This window comes from Pavona decussata, unplaced genomic scaffold (assembly GCF_977016875.1).
Source record: "Pavona decussata unplaced genomic scaffold, jaPavDecu1.1 SCAFFOLD_55, whole genome shotgun sequence".
NCBI classification, from domain to species: Eukaryota; Metazoa; Cnidaria; class Anthozoa; order Scleractinia; family Agariciidae; genus Pavona; species Pavona decussata.
In genome coordinates this window covers 219995-238153 of record NW_028145477.1, presented here as the reverse complement: position 1 = coordinate 238153, position 18159 = coordinate 219995, and the positions used below count along the sequence as shown (strand labels likewise).

Genomic DNA, 18159 nt, shown 5'->3' with positions numbered 1-18159 from the left:
TTTAAAAAAATGTAACTTGCGGTAAGGGGGAGGCATGACTTGATACGCCTCAAGAGACCTAACTTTTTGCTAGTTTTGCGACGGCCAGACTCAATATGACCAGACCAGGAGAACCGGTTGTTAATCACAATACCCAAGTACGTATAAGAGTCTACGTTATTTTAATAACTCTTAAAAGAGGGGTGTCACCAGCAGAGATAAGAATTAACTGCTGTAATTCCCATAGCCTCCCACATAGTCGTTTTTAGGGGTGTACGACGCCCTTAAAAACGCCTTAGAGGCTATTATTTTCAGTGCGTTATGCGGGATAGCGGTCAATTGAAAGCGAACCTGACAGGCTTTTCAGGCGCTCGTGTTGAGTGGCAAGCGAAAGGAAGCGCTACTTGGAGAAAATAGAAAACTAACAAACAAACAAGAAACAATTAAAAGTGAAAGAAGCTAAGTGTATCTACATTACCATTAGTGTCTTCTGTGGCAAAGTCCCCCTCAGCTGTATTGATGTTACCATCACCTGCTGTTTCAAGCGACCAAGCGACAACTAGCTCGTCATTTATGGCAGTGAGCTCGAGTGTGAAAACAAAAGAACAAAGTAAATCCATATCCCCAACGCCAATTATGTCAAGCATCCTAGTAATGAGCGGCTTGTCATCTGTGACGGTGAGCTCCAGGGAGATAACAGATCAAAGTACACCCGTACTCGACGTATTATCCTCAGCAGTGGTACAGTTATCAGATAGTGTTTCAAGCAGTCGGAAAAGCCGTTCTTCCTTAGTGGAAGTAAACTACAGTGTGTCAATAGATCAAAACACATCCCTGTTGCGATCAGTGTCCTATGTGTTGGGAGCGTCACTCGCAGAAGTGGCATCGCCACCAATGTTAACAGCGTCAATGCCAAATTCAAGCACAGGAATCGCAACTACCTCATCAGTATCAGGTAATAGTCTTTGGAACTTTGGATACAACTTATGGACAGAGATTTTTAGTAGACACAATTTCATCCAAGATATCCGGGGCAATAAAGGATCGAGCTGCTTTTGTGTGACAGGTTAGGTACGGTCAAATCTATTTCTTTTTGAAGACTCGCCGGGAAAAATAAGAATGTTGAGGAAGTTAGATTGTAAATTATCGGTTATTTGTGTTAACAAGTTTTTCATATTTCTTGATCGTGGAGCTGAAAAGACAAAAAAAAAGACATTCTCTACAACGTAATACATACGACCAAAGATGCTTCATTAGAGTTTTCACATTGTAGGATCTCACCCACCAAGGGAATTCACAAATCTTTTAACACAAGTTCCGGCAGTGCTCTTCAGTAGCTTCCATTTAAAATGTTTTGTGTCGGTCAAAAGTTAGAGCCACCTTGCATAGCGTAATAAACAGCTTCACTGGAAAGTATTGCACAGTAACGGTAACACTTTAGGATTTCATCCACAGACTTGAAAGTCAGAACCACCTTGTGCAGCATGATAAGCAACACCGCTGGAAAGTGCTTATCAATGGCTTTCATTTAAATGATGACACTTTATAATTACATTCACTGACTCAAATTTAACACGCATCTTGTACAGCATAATAAACAACACCAGGGAGAAGTACTGCTCAGTATTTTGAAAGGAATTATTACATTTTAGGGTTTCATTCACAGACTCAAAGCGTAGAACAACCTTGCACAAGATAATGAACAGGAGCATAGGCTAGTACCTCTCAGTAGCTTTCATTTCGCGGTCTCACTTTAGGATTTCACCCATTAGAAAAATCAGTGAAAATGAACCTGCCTTTTTGTATGTGCATTGAGGTTGCGATATGTATCTGTTGTCTTTTAGCAGAAGCGAGCCAAGCGACATCTGTGACCACACGATCTCCACTCTCTTGGTCTTTGACAGGTAAGAGATGAAAAAGAAATGAGATTGTTTGTAATTTTGAAAGCTTTTTTCAAGGACTATCCTTTTTTACGTTTCATGAATTTTTTTCTATTTACCACTGGAAGAGTGCAAGTTGTTACAGGAAAGTTCTCTTTCATGGCCTCGGGTTTGGTTTTTGTTGTTTGGAGAGAGCGGTGTTTTTTGTACGAATAATTTTGTTTGTTTGTTTTTTTTTTTTTTTACTCTGTACTGAATCAAGCCTCAAAGTGAACAAAACGCAAAGTTTGAATGGTGGACGAACAGTGAGTGGTGTTCTGAATGGTTGGTTGTTGAAGAAAAACAAGAAAAAAAACCTGAATATGAGTAACGATGAGGAGCCGGCATTTCGGGAAACTGAAGGAAGGGGCTCTGGTGCTACCTTAAAAGCTTTCCCCCATTATTTCCCTCCACTTTCCCGTTCTTGCACCTTTTCCTTGCTCCTTGAATTTTGAACTCCAAAAACACCTTCATCATCTTTATTCGCAGAAGTTGGCTCTTCGACGATTGTTCCTTCGTTTCCTGCAAGCCTCGCAAGGGAAAGCGCTTCGTTTTCTTCCCAAGTGGTATCGCTGTCAGCTGTTGTTCCAAGCAGTCGCGCGAGACGCAGCTCGTCATCTGTGGCAATGAACTCGAGCGTGACAATAGATCAAAGTTCGTCCATATTTTCAACGTCAATTTCTTCAAGCAGCCTAGGAGAACGTAGTTCATCATCAGTAGCAGTAAGCTCCACTCTGGAAATATATCTAACTAGAGCTGCATTACCTTCAGTGTCCTCTACTCCGGGGTCATCTTCTGATATGGTGTCGACACCAGTTGCTGTTTCGAGCAATCAGGCAAAAAGCATCTCTTCCTCACTGGTAGTGAACTCCAATGCAGAAACTAATCACAGTACATCCGCATCGCCACCAGGGCCCTCTATGTTGGTGTCATCTGCAGCAGAGTCGTCGTCATTAGCGTCAACAGGAGTAATCCCAAATTGGAGCACAGGAATCCCAACTACTTCGTCATTGTCAGGTAACATTTTGTTTGTTAAAAATTATGCTTCCATGCAAGATCTACGAGGCACTTTCAAGAAATAAAGTATCATTTTGCTATTTTTGAACAAGTGTGACTACATCAAACACAAACGTTTGGTCAGGTAAAATCAATTCAGTCAGGCTGAAGACTCGTAAAGAAAAACAGAAATGTCGACTGAAGAAGTGAAAATCTTACAAAGGTCATGCTTATTTTTTTTTTTATTATTTTGCCATAGAGATTTGCGATACTTCTCGGCCTCATTGAGAAACCAACAAACAAAAGGTGAAAGAGAAACAGCTCGACAAAATATCTCCGCATAAGCTTACCGCTTACTAATTAACAGCAACGAAGAAAAGGTGGCATCAGTAGCTTCCATTTTGAAACGTCAGATCCCTGAGTACATAAAAAGGACAAAAACCAGCGTCATAAGAGCGTACTGCTCTTCTGTGGCTTTTATTCAGATTTCATCGAGAGAAAATAGCATTTTCTCTTGGATTTCATCCACAGACTCAAAAGGGTAGAACCACATTTCGATACGGAAACATTTACTTGCAATTTCAATAGAGAAGAAATGTCTCGACAACGCTATTATGATCTCAAACTACATTCCCTTAACCCGGCCTTTAACATTTTTTTATTTAATTTATCGTTCGCCGGCAAACGATAATTTTACTCGCTCGGTCAAGAAGAGAATAGCCTAAAAAAGAAGTAGTTTTAAGGTTCTCTGGTAATTTCTAGTAAGCTTTCTACTCTCAAGGTACTTTAAAGTAAGAAAATATAGGTTTAAAATGTGACATCTTCATATCCGCCTGTGAAACAAATAATTTATCGCATGCAACCCAAATTTTGCCAATAATAGAGAAATATCATGCCATAAAGATGGAGGGCAATAAAAGGCTCCAAGCTTAAATTCCCATGCTACAGTCTGGCAAAATAATATATTTTCTCTTGGTTTAAGGACCGAAAAAAAGAATAATTGACCTTAAAACTCCACGAGGGATCAACCGTCAATGTAACAACAGAAATAAAAAGAAAACTTTTTCCCCGTTCTTGAAAACGATGTCTTGTTGTTGACACTCCTATCGCTATAATGTACAAAATCAATAATACAATAATGTACAAACAATAATGTACATACAATAATGTAATAATGTACATACAATAATGTAAATAAAAAGAAAGTTTAAGGGGATATGAGACATAATTGAATCATCATTCCCTGAAGAAGTGAGAGATAACATGAAAATTATCTGCCACATCGTACCTGCAGTGACATTGCAGTATATCTGATCTCTTTCAGCCGAAACAAGCCTAACAATAACTGTGAGAACACCATTTTCACCCTCGTCGTCTACACCTGGTAAGAGACGAAATGGAATGAGGTTAAAACGTATAAGGCTTTTGTCAAGCAGCAGCTATTTACTTTCCGTTGAATTCAATCAATCAATCAATCAATCAATCAATCAATCAATCAATCAATCAATCAATCAACCAACCAATCAATCAATCAATCAATCAATCAATCAACCAATAGACTTCATTTTAAGAGGGTAGCACATGACAGTGAGGAGACTGATAACCCAGTAGCCCTCTATAGCACAAAGACCAGACCAGCACACCTGGAACTCCATGCCCTACTCTTTGCGATTAGTGTCTGGGTTCTTTAATTCTGAAATTCGATACCCTGGAGAAATGATATACTATTTGTGACGCCATCAATTTTCGTGATGCTAGCAGTTTTCGATTACGCAATGTTAATCAGACGAGGATTTTGGACGAAAAATTTTAGGTAAATTTGGTACATTTTCCTAATTTAGTACTCTAAAAATCCTTAATAGCTCCGGGTACTACTACCAGAAAGAGAGAAACCTAATAGGCCCAAAATTGCCCTAAAATCAAACTAAAAAAACAAGCAAGCAAGCAAAAAAAAAATAATAATAATAAATAAATAAATAAAAAGATAAATAAATAACCGACTGACAAACTAACTTACTAACTAACTAACTAACTAACTAACTAACTAACTAACTGACTGACTGACTGACTAACCAACTAACACTTGGCTTATACTAATAAAGACCCTTAAGGCAGTCTTAAATGAGTGTAGAGAGGGAGAGCTCATTATTTCATCAGGTAATACATTCTATAGCCTTGCCCCCCTTCCCCGCAACCGAAAAATTTTTGAAGTCAGGCACAAAGTAATTATTTTGGCTCACACTCCTCAGGCCATAATGAGTGGTTTCAGAACACTTAGATATTTCTGGCATAACCTATGGTGGACGTTATACATCATGGTGGCTTCGTTTTTTTTTTTCCCGTCTAGTTTGAAGGTCATCCCAAAAAAGTGCTTGTCAAAGGTTGTTCGGACCTTACCCCACATTGAAAATAGCCTCTTAATGTTTTTGAACAGACTGAATGTAAACGTGTTAAATACCGTTCATTTACGATGTATGAATTATTTTTCAGACTCATCAAGCCCAGCACCGACTACGTCCAACGCCGGAACCTCATCTCCGACTTCATCAGGTTAGCAATATACTACAAGTACAATCTAAGCAAAGAGGTATTGTACAATATGACCAGCTCCAAGTTGCCTTGATAGCTTAGTTTGTAGAGCACTGTACCGGGAACGCAGAGGTCAGGGTTTCAATCCCGTTCAAGCCTGAATTTTTCTCTTTGCAACCGCTTACCGGTTGCGTACTAACTGCGAGAATCTTTCTTCTATTTGATGTTTCATCTGCAGTTCAAAATACACGCCTTTAGTTAAGGAATGAGTAAATTTTGAGAGTTATGCAACTGAAGGAACAACGGCTCTTTAATTATTTGTTGCAATTAACTTGCATAAAAAAAAACCAACAACAACAACAACAACCGCTCGCAGTGCTGAGGGTAATCGCGCCCTAAAATGCTAATTTCCTTCACAGCTTGTGACTCTGGGGAATCTCTTACTGGATCAAGTGGATTCTTTACAAGTCCCAATTTTCCAAACAACTTCCCTCAATACAGCAGATGTACCTGGAATATCACAGTTCCTAGTGGCTACATCATTAAGCTGACTTTCCATCATTTTGAATTGGATCGATCTCCATACCCTGCTCGTGTCACCATCACAAATGTAGCTTCAGATGATAACAGACAGCCATTTCATCTGTATGGTCAGTCTATTCCTTCTCCAGTGTACTCTGTTGGCAATTTCATTCAAGTAGTATTTACATCTCGAACCGATCAATGCTCGGGATTTAATGCATCTTACATGGCCATCACTTATGATTCAGGTAAGTTACCTTAAGGATTTTCCTTCATAGAAGTTAAACAAAATGTCACAATATGATTTCTGCTTAATAAATTTGAAAAATAAGAGGAAAGTAGCTTTTTTGCACAGAGCAACCTCTAAATTGAAAATTTACCACAAAGCTGACTTGTTCCTGGCGACAATATAATGAAGGAGGGTGGTGGGAGGGGTGCTGGGCTCAACGTTAGGGAAACACCTGTTACTTGACTGCGGTCCTCTAACTGAAAACCTCTTTAGAGATCTGCCGTAACAAATACAAGTTACTCCAGCATTTAAAAAAATTGCTTAGTTAAACCAATAAACATGCATGTTAACGCATTGTTTCATATCGGTTGGCAAAGTATTGGGCGGCGAACATTATTTGGGTGATGCCAGTTTATTACAGTCAATCCTCGCTTTGAGGAAACCTCGCTATTACGGACACCCCGATAGCACGGACAACAGCTAAATACCCGGCAAAAATAAATTACTTAAGTTTGACTGAAATAATTTTCCGCGATTACGGACTCTCGCTATTAAGGACACTAACTCGCGGCTCGCGGTCCGAGGGTGTCCTTAATAAGGGGAGTTGACTGTACACAGAAAAACAAAATTATTAAATATATAACGTTGCCAAAATTTGCAACATAGCAATTAAGGAAATATATGAGTTGTTCTGAGTAGCCTATTTAAGCACAAAATACTTAACAAAATTTACGAAATGTGCAAAATGCTTTACGGTATTGATTTCTTTTGTTTTTCTCGGCATGAAATATGCATGAGTTTGAGAATGTTGAGAGGGATTTTTCCTTTTTTTTTGGCCTATTTCAAAACTCTGTTTTTTTTCCTTTAAATTTCTGGAAAACTGTCGATAATAATTTCCAAGGTAGCCTCCGAAAAGTGTTTCTCAAAGAAATTATGTAGATTTTCAATTTTTTAAAGCCAGTCAACGACTCTCACAATATACGAGCAAATTTTTTTAACACTCATTTCTAACAAATATGGATTAGTTGTTGACGTAAGCAAACCTCGCCCAATGACACATCACTGAATTTTAATTTGATGATCAGGCTTTCAGTCTCAATTATTGATGAACTCGAGGACAGGAGAATAACTGTTTTAAGACACTCTTACTGCACAGCTCCTTATAAATCTTCCAAGAAAATGGTACCCTGTTATTTGCAAAAATGGGTTTCATCTGCACCTGCTTCAATACTGCTTTACAGGCAAGCTAACCTAAGTGACTTAATATTTTTCAGACAACTTTAAATTGTAGGCTGTTAAGCAGCCAATATTTGATGTCAGTTTGTAGAAATCCCTTCATGTTATCCTATAACAAAGTCTTCAGAGAACATATTCAAGAAAGCACGATGTTTTATGCTTCTCAATTGTGAACATTCAAACAAAAAATTACGCATTTAATACTTTCCTATTTAAGGTAGTTTTAACTTGTTGTTTAATTTGCTCATTAAAATACGTAAACTGGTTTCACCAAACGCTGTTAGTGTATTGACTGCGGTTTGAATAGAGTTTCAAATTATTATACTTAAAAGCACTTTACAAAATGTGTTTTTTTGCAATTATGAACTAGAAACCGAAGTTTACGTTCGAAAGGTCAAAAATTCGGGAGACAATTGTAAGAACTGTATCATTTACAGGAAAATCGAGATTGACTTGTTTGTTGTTCTGCAGTGTGTCCAAAGCTGGCAAACCTGAATGAGACATCAGGCGTCATCACCAGTCCTTTCTACCCCAGAAATTACCCTGCCAACCAGACATGCAGCTGGCAAATCACAGCAAGTAAAGGAAATCACGTGGTGTTGATCATGGAATACATGAATATAGAGCAGTGTGGAGTGTCCTGCACGTGTGGAGTGTCCTGCACGTGCAATCATCTGGAAATTCAAAATGCCTCAAGTTTTGATGGTTTATATCCAATAAGTGGAAGACGATGCGGTCGCTATGATCATAATTATTTTTATTCTAATTATTATTATTATTATTATCGTTATAATTATAACTATGATTATTATTATTACTGCCATCATCATTATTATTATTCTTATTATTACTATGATGATTATTATTATTGTTATCAGTCGCCTCTCATATTTCATTCGCATCGCGAGAGCTTGAAGGTGCTGTTTCTCTCTGATGGCAGTTCTAGGAAGACGTACCCTGGATTTAAGGCAACGTACGTTCAAGTAAACCGCACTGCCATAATCACAGGTAGGTCTGAAACTGGGCCTGTTATATTTTATGTAGCTTGAGCCATATAAGGTGTTAATGTACATACCTCGAAAAGTATCGACACCTATTAGAACTACGAAAGAACATTCTGATCGCTCTGACTCGAAAAACTGATTTCGCTCGTTTCTTGTGGGTTACAAGAATTTCGAAGAAGATAATAGCTTATTGAAACACCCTTCGCAGGCAATAGGCTAAGTTACGGATAATTTGAAAATTTGGTAAAACAAGAAGGCAAAAAAGGTTAAAAAAGGAGGAAAAATACGAAGTAGATAAATACAAAAACACAATAAAATCTACGATCCAAAACTAAAACATCCAAAAAGCCCTATAGGAATCTAGCCAAATATAGCCGAACTATGTAAATAGTCTAAGGGGGGATGTTTTTGTCCTCTTTTTTGAGGGGGAATCTCATTTACTTGAGGGGGAATAAATTAACGCCGATGACGTCATCACCTATTGTCTTGATCTCTCATTATAGGATGACGTCATATTTAAGTTTAGTCTTACCAACAGGTTATGAACTGGTTTGACAGGCTGATCAATGATGTCATGCTCTATTTTTAACTTATGGCAGTCATGGGCTGTATCACCGGTTTGACAGGTTTTTAAAGCTATTTTTGGATACATGACATCATATAGTACATACATACATACTTTATCGTATAGTTCCTCTTTGGAGGCCTTTCCGCCATACGTGAAAGTAAAAATAAAAATAACGAAAACTATTTACATTTAGATGACAAAACAGAGAAAAAAATTACGATAAAAAATATATGAATTGAAAAGATTCTTAAGAAAAGTCTCTTTTTTCAAAACGCTAAGACTTTCCGTTTCTCTGAAATGCTTCGATAAATTATTGTAGACTTTTGCTCCACGGAAGGCGAAAGCCCTTTGGCCACTCGCAAGCTCCAGGATTTAATATTTCTAAGCTAAAAAATCTGCATTCAGAAGTCTTTTTAGAAAAAAACAAAACAGAAATACGCGCGACACCCACGCATGTGTCTGAGAAAAATAAAGACACATAACTACGAATGGCCCGTTTGTCTCCTTTTGTCCTTTTTGGCATGGTTTTGGCCTTTCAGGCCTGGTTATGGCCTTTCTGGCCTAAGTTTAGCCTTTTCTGACACTCTATATAACCTGACTTTTCCCGAAAACTCGTAAATAATGAAAAATATCTGTCGTGTGTGTTTCTCGCCTAATGACCTAAAAAGTTTCGTTTCAGGTTGAGCTTTGTTGAAGATTAAAGGGTTAATACAGTCTTTTGTTGTCTTTGCTTATTACAGTGCTCGGAATAAGAATAATCTGCACACAGAGATTAAAGTCGGTTATGTTTGATGTTGATGACTGTTCACCTTTACTTACGTTAACAAGAGTCAATGGCTTTTGGCTTTCAGATCAGAGACTTAAGCTCTTGTGTAACCTCTCTTCACGTTCCCTTAGCCACTAATTATGCAAAAAGCAGAGTGACCACGAAACCAAAACCTAAATTTGCATAAAAACTCCGCGGAAAAAGCCAATTAACTAATCATAAACAATAAACAGCTTAACTTCATAGAAATAATCAACTGAAACACGCGACTAATTAAATACTTGCTATTAAACAAGACACATTTCTCGAGAAACCTGAAAAGACTTTTATTGCCTTTAAATAGAGAATGAAAAAAAATATAAAATTGTTTAACTACAAGAGATTTCGAAGGAATTAAGGTAACTCTCAACTCTATATCCGAATCGCCGAGTTTGCTTCATAAATTTATAATAACTATGCGGAGCTTAATATTTCTATTTTTGCTGAACTTACGTCCTCCTCATTCTCATTTTTATTTTCGCTTGTTTCTCCATCATTTTTATTTCCCTCCTCCTCATTTGTATTTTTCTCCTCGCCGTTTTTATTTCCCCTCCCCCTCCTCCTCATTTGTATTTTCGCTCCTTTCCCCCTCATTTCTATTTTCACCTCCTTTACCACCAACACCTCCACCACCTCCACCTCCACCACCTCCACCTCCACCACCAACACCTCCACCACCTCCACCACTTCCAATTCATATATTTTTTATGGTAATTTTTTTCTCTGTTTTGTCATCTAAATGTAAATAGTTTTCGTTATTATTATTTTTATTTTCACGTATGGCGAAAGGCCTCCAAAGAGGAGCTATACGATAGAGTATGTATGTACGTACTATATGATGTCATGTATCCAAAAATAACTTTAAAAACCTGTCAAACCGGTGATACAGCCCATGACTGCCATAAGTTAAAAATAGAGCATGACATCATTGGTCAACCTGTCAAACCGGTTCATAACCTGTTGGTAAGACTAAACTTAAATATGACGTCATCCTGTAATGAGAGATCAAGACAATAGGTGACGACGTCATCAGCGTTAATTTATTCCCCCTCAAGTAAATGAGATTCCCCCTCAAAAAAGAGGACAAAAACATCCCCCTAGACTACTTATGTATAACACAAAGCAGTATTCCTGGAATTGAACATGATAAAACTTCTCTGGAATCTGTTTGTCTTACACACTGGCATGGAAAGCATACCGTGCGTCTTAAAGACCTAGGACAGCTATCGTACAGTTTCATGTACTTTTTGTACTAAAACCACATTTCGCTTGATCGGATCCTTTTCGTTTTAGAAGGTTCAAGGGATTTCAGCTTCACCAGAAAGAACTTTAAAATTAAATTGAACAAGAATTAACAAATGTTCTAACAAACAAATACCACAGTCAATAAAATAAAATAAGAACTTCTAAGTTTGAGGCTGGGGGTGAATGTTTTTATTATTTTGGCAGTTTGAGCCTTGAAAGTTTTTAAGATATTCTTTAGTTTTGAGTAGTTTATACTTTTAATAGCCCAAAAGGAAAAAAAAACAAACAAAATAAAACAAAAACAAAAACAACGACAACAACAACAAAAAAAATACAGCCTAATTCCGACACAAAGTGGGATGCTAAACTATGTAACAGGCATGTAATAAGAAGTCCATTGTTAATGTTAGAATGTGTCCCTTTATCATTTGGGTTAATTGGACTGCATGGAATGGAGTTTTACATGTATTATTTTATCCGTATTTATATTGTTCATTTTAAAAACATTTGGTAAAAATGAAATTGTTCTTAACTTACTCTAAGTCTGGGGAATGTTCTTAGCATGTTCTTAAATTTTAATTCATCTCAGCCTCGACGTTCTTGTAAAAAAGGTTCTTATAAAACAAAGAGTGTACACCTTTTCTTAATTTATCAAATTAGGCGACTTATAAGAACACTGAATTTGAATCAAGACAACAGCAAGACTTACAGACATCACTGTCGAGCCGACCGATCAAACAATCGAAAATAGGTTAACTTGAATTTTTATGAAAGTGAGGTAGTGATTTTCAACCAAACAAAAGCAGCTGCAAATTAGGAACCATAGAAAACGTAACCAAAGAAAGAAGCTATTTTGAGGATTTGTAAATAACAGCCGTATGCAATCCCAATTTCTCGAGCCCTCGATTTCCCGAAACTCGTAATAACTCGAACTAAAATATACAATACAGTTCATAGTTTGGTTTCTGGGATTTTAACTATTGACATCTCAGATCATCTACCAATTTTCTGTATGACTGACATAAAAGTTAAAAACAAAAACAAAAAATGTACTTTGGAGACTATAGAACATTTAATGCAGATTCTGTCATAAGACTCGAGTCGAAAAGCCACGAGCGAGCGAGCTATTCCAAAGTTCAATGTATAAAGTTCTAATGAGCATGCGTGTCACGCGTCACGCATAACATCCTGACGTGACATCTCCTCTTCTAAGACAGTTCAAAAATAAACGAGGTTCTAACAATTAAACAAGGTTCAAACAGTCCAAAGGTTTTGGGCGTGTAACTACAAAATCACCCAAAGGTTCTTTTAGTTTAAACTTGTAGTCAGTTTGACGGTATCACTATACAGTTTCAATAAGACGTGCACTTTCCTTTTTGTGAGCCCGAACCTGGTCGATCTCGGTCGACGCGAAGGATTTTTCTTCTGTCTGTCACCGCCGCCTGCTCGAATTTCATTCACGGTCGGATTTTCAATGTTTTGCTCCTTTGGGCCCATCGCTTTTATCTGTTCTTTGGAAGCCTCGGACGATCTTGCCATAGAAATTGCTTTTTCCAGTGTAAGCTTCTCCTCCCTCAGTAAACGTTCCTTAACTTGTAGATCTCGTATACTAAATACGAACTTGTCTCGCAGCCTGTCATCAACTGGCGGCGGGTACTCGCAAGATTTCACCTTGTTTTTCAAACGTGTCACGAACTGATCTACGGTTTCGGAATCTTTCTGTGTTATCTGCCAAAACTGATGTCTCTCAAACACTACGTTCTTTCTGGGGTTACAGTACTGTTCAAATTTCTCAAGGACTTTGTCCAGCTTGTTCGCGTCGCCTTCGGCAAACTGAAATGTGTTGAAGACCTCAATGGCGTCTTCTCCTGCAAATTTTAACAATATAGCAATCTTGACCTCATCGCCTTTCTTTTCGCTTCCCGAAGCAGTTATTTAGATATCAAACTGTTGTTTAAATCTCCGCCAATTTTCTGATGTGTTTCCGTCGAAACTCAAAGCGCTAGGCTTGTGAAAACTATCCATGGTCATCCATGTTTTACTCTCCGACACCATGTCATAAGACTCGAGTCGAAAAGCCACGAGCGAGCGAGCTATTCCAAAGTTCAATGTATAAAGTTCTAATGAGCATGCGTGTCACGTGTCACGCATAACATCCTGACGTGACAGATTCATTCCTTCACGATGCTTATGCAATTGATTGGAATTATATTACTATGCAATGTACTGATTTGCATGAGATAACTAACCACACTATTGATACACTTACATCGATCGTTGACAAACATGCACCAAAAAAACAAACCTCAAGAAATTAACAAAGACTCCTACAAAAACCATGGATATCGAAAGGGATCCTTAAATCTATTAAAATTAAGCATACCATGTATAAAACGCATTTTCTATCCAGAGATCAGTCCAAAGTCTGTGAGTTTAAAAAATATTCTAATAGATTGAACTACCTTAAAAACATCAGTAAGAAAACGTATTTTTGTAAGCACTTTGATTTGTGTAAAGGTAATTTAAAAGCTACATGGAAGCTAATTGGTGCACTGATCAAAAGAAAAAGTAAGGCCCAGACTACACCGCTAAGAGTTGTAAGGAACAACAAAGCATACACTAATAATGCTGATATTGCAGATCAGTTCAATAAACATTTTCTTAATGCTGGCCAACTTCTGGCCGGCAAAATTGAGAACAGCAACGAAAACCCTTTGCAATATATCACATCATCTCCAGCCAAAAGTTTTGTTATGTTTCCTGTCACTGAACCTCAAGTTTCTACCTTGTTTAAAACCCTAGATGCAAATAAATCATCGATTGATATGCCTAACAAATTAATAAAGTTAGCTGCTGACCCACTGTCAGTTCCTTTCACCCAAATTTACAATTAATCAATTGGAACGGGCATAGTGCTCAATATAATGAAAGTCTCACGGGTCACTCCAGTTTACAAAAATGGTGATGTCACCGACACAGGTAACTACCGGCCGATTTCAACTTTATCACCATTTAGTAAGGTGTTTGAAAGACTAATTTATAATCAATTAAAATTTCTTAGAAAAAAATAACATTTTGTATCAGTATCAGTTTGGGTTTAGGAAAGGATACTCAACTGAACAAGCTATTTTAGAAATCACTGATTCACTCAAAAAGGCTTTAGATAAGAAAATGGTTACCTGTGGTCTTTTCTTAGATTTCTCAAAGGCATTTGATACTGTGAACCATGACATTCTGTTATCAAAACTCTACCACTATGGAGTACGTGGAACTCCCTTTAACTGGTTCAAAAACTACTTACACAGTCGCACTCAGTTTGTTAAGGTTGGCAATACTAAATCCAGCTATGAAACGATTGTTTGTGGCATACCACAAGGGTCAACGCTAGGCCCACTTTTATTTTTACTTTATATTAATGACTTGCCAAATTGCTCTAAGAAACTATCATTTCGAATTTTTTCTGTTGACACAAATATGTTGTACACATGTGATAAGTTACAGCATCTTGAAACCATCTTGAATGAGGAACTAAAATTAGTTTTTAAGTATTGCAACATAACAAGCCTTCTATAAATCTTACTAAGACAAACTATATGGTAATCTGATCTCCAAAATTAAATGGAAGTATACGTATACATAATATTGAACGGAAAAGTCAAATAAAATATTTAGGTGTATACATTGATCAAAATTTACACTCGGGACCACAGATTCAACACATAAACAATAAATTAGGTAGAAATATTGGCATCATTAATAAACTAAGATATTACGTAGATCTTCATACTTTAAGGCAGATTTATTTCTCCTTCATTTATCCATATTTAACTTACGGTATCACAAGCTGGGGTAGTGCTTACAAGACCAGGTTGCTCAAGATGAAAACTAAACAGAATAAGTGTGTGCGTAGCATGTTTTTTGCTTATAGCAGGGACAGTGCTATGCCATTCTTAAATCTCTTAGGTATTCTTACACTTGAAAACATTTACAATTTTAAGGTGGCCTTTTTCACACATAAAATTACTAACAATACTACTAATAATCCTAACGTCTTCGAAGGAACCTTAACTCTTGCCTGTGAAGTTCGCAGCTACAACACCAGATTTGTATCAAACCTTAATTTTCATCGGCCGAGGATATTGAATAATTATGGAGCTGCCACTTTTGCATTTGCAGGGTCTAAAATTTGGGGAAAAATTCCCTCTAAATTAAAAAATCTCTCGTATAATAGCTTCTACGAGCAGTAAAAATTGTACCTTTTAAATACCCAATGAATATTGGGTATTTAAAAGGTACTGCCCTCCCTATTAATTGTCATTTCTATTGTTTTTTTTATGTAAAAATTGTAGTATGTTTCTATTATTGTACTTTTATTATTCTTTACTTTTTTTTGCTCTGTTTAGTTGCACGTTATACGCCAGTTAGTTGCACGTGGCAGTGACCAACTCGAAAGCCTAAGCTCCTTTGGTCACTGCGCACAATTTTTACTTTTCACATTTATGTAATTTAATGCTTTCTTTGTGTTCTTTTCTTATATACTGTAATTTGCTTTTGTTGTAAACCATTGAAAGAGTGCTTAATAATAAAAACCTTACTCCCTGTAGGTCTGCCCCGATTTTTCAAGCTCTCGACAATTCGAAACTCCCTCAAACTGGAAACAATTCTTGGCTCTCATAAGTGCAATTGAACCAAGATAACTACAGCGTATTTCAAAATCCCTCGCGTGAAAATAATACCTCAGCAATTTAGCCTTATTCGATTTCCGATTTCTCGGTTTATTTACGTTTCCTTTGGAAGTTCGAGAAATAGGGATCACACTGTACTCATTGTTTGTTCCTTGTATCATCACGTACAACTACGTGATGACCCAAATAACGGCTGCATTGGAAACTACTCCGTTTTTGTTGTGTGTTATTATCATACCTTAAAGACTGATTGCATTGCTAAGAATTGAAATCAAAGGATGTTTTTAATGTTCGTCAAACTAAATTGCTGCGCCTCCTCACGTGAGCCAGCTTCACTCCAGTGTTAGTCAGCGGTTGTCTTCTAGAGGTAAACATGGCGGTTGGCTCTTTACCAGTTATTAATTTTTTGCTGATTTAACGACGCCGAACTAATGTTTTAAAGAAAAACATTGCGAAATGACTTCACCTGATTAGTACGCTTCCTGGAGCGAAAGATTGCGCGATAGAGACTGTTCATTCTTCAGCCATTATCGATCGAAGTGCGATCACCAATTAATGTCTGTGGGTAGTTGTCCAATAGAAATGGATTGATCATGAAGGTAACTTATTTGCTTGACAGAATCGCTTTAAGTTGCACAGTGATGCATTTAAATTGGTGCTAGATCTTTCGAAAGCGTTCGACACGGTAAATCACGACTTTCAGTTTCTTTTTGACAAACTCGATCATTATGGGATCCGTGGTCTGGCACTAGAATGGGTCAAAAGTTATTTTTCTGAGAGGACACAATTTGTCGAATTTAATAACGTTAGATCTGCCCCACAGGGGATTACCTGTGGGGTGCCTCAAAGTTCTATTCTTGGTCCCTTATTTTTTTATTCTGTATGTTAATGATTTGAACAATGCTTCCCTGCTTGATGCAAACATATTTATCTCCCATAATGATCCTGTTTACCTAATTAACACATTAAATAGAGAATTAAACAAATTGTCAACCTGGTTTGCAGCAAACCGGCTCTCCTTGAATTTAGCCAAGACTAATTTTATGGTATTCAAGCCTTGGCAAAAGAAGAAATCCTTTGAATTTCAAGTTTTCATAAATGAGCAGCCCATCTTTCGTGTTTCTGAGACCATGTTTTTGGGTGTTTTATTAGATGACAATTTGACCTGGAAATCTCATATATCCTTAACAGCAAATAAATTATCCAAATCTATAGGTATTATTCATAAATCTAGGTCTTTTCTCTCTACTCACTCACTTCGTACCTTATACAATTCTCTGATCCTTCCATATTTAAATTATTGTAATTTAGCTTGGGCTGGTACCTATAAGTCAAGCCTTCAAAGAATTGTAACCTTACAGAAAGATTAGAATAGTACGCAATTCTACATACATTGCCCATACTGGCCCTATTTTTAAGGAACTTAAACTCTAAAAATTTCATGATATCCATTCGTTTCAATTAGGTATTTTTATGTTTTCATTCAAGAACTCTACACTCCCTTCCAAATTTATTGACTTTTTTTTACTGGATAGTCAAATCCATAATTATAATACTAGGAATGCTCAGTCCTTCCGCTTGCCACTGTGCAGAACGAACACGAGGAAGTTTTCAATTTACTTTCAAGGTCCAAAATTTTATAATTCGCTAAATTTTGACATAACTAGTTCTCCCTCCTCCGCTTCTTTTAAAAGAAAGCTTAAAGAATTTCTTCTCTCTAGGTATTAGCTTCTGTAAGGCTGTAATTCTTAACTAACTTCCTTAATAAGTGTGTGCGTGTGTGTGTGTACGTGTGCGCGGTCAAAGTTAATTACCACAAGTCCATATTGTAATTCTAATATAAGATTAGTTATTTTATGTGACGAAGCCTGACTTGTTATAAGCCTCGTGGTTTCTTTCAGGTTTTCTCGCATTTATTTTCTTTCGTCAATTTTCTTCATTTTTTTTTCCATCTGTAGATGTTGTGTATATGGCAAAATAAATATTGTATTGTATTGTATTGTGTTGTATTGTTGTGTTAAATTGGTAGGCTGCTGCAACACTTGTTGTCGAGTCTCTCAAAATGGACGCAAAACTTGAAAATCGACGAAATTAGTCAAGTTCACGCAGTTGTAAAATATTCCAATAAGGACGGACCGCAAGATTTCTTTCTTTGGTTACATCGTCTGTGGCTCGTACCTTACAGCTTTCTTGGTTTGGTTGAAAATCACTGCCTCACTTTATAAAAAATACGATTTCAATATGACCTATTTCGATTGTGTGATCAATCGGTTCAATAGTGGTGTCATTGCAGACTTTTTGTTGGCTTGATTCAAATTCAGTGATAAATAAAAAAGTTTAATAGACCTGACGGTAATGTTTGTTTGTTATAGAGTTTACTAGTTCTGGTCAAATTTAAATTTAAAGTTGTACTAAATTTAAGCCTCCATTCCGTGTTGTTGA

At 37.0% G+C, this 18159-nt stretch overlaps 1 protein-coding gene across 3 annotated transcripts in view; it reads left to right on the top strand.

Annotated features, from left to right (window-relative positions):
- Positions 1-18159, top strand: part of LOC146480107 (cubilin-like) — a 127341-nt gene that overhangs the window by 70775 nt on the left and 38407 nt on the right. Inside the window, exons 6-11 of one of the 3 annotated variants that reach the window (XM_085109979.1) lie at positions 464-934; positions 1824-1883; positions 2670-2915; positions 5385-5444; positions 5843-6193; positions 7882-8418. In XM_085109979.1, the coding sequence (XP_084966105.1) occupies positions 464-934; positions 1824-1883; positions 2670-2915; positions 5385-5444; positions 5843-6193; positions 7882-8418 (1725 nt within the window). The remainder of the gene's footprint in view (positions 1-463; positions 935-1823; positions 1884-2669; positions 2916-5384; positions 5445-5842; positions 6194-7881; positions 8419-18159) is intronic. The other 2 variants (XM_085109981.1, XM_085109980.1) reach the window with 2 other exon arrangements.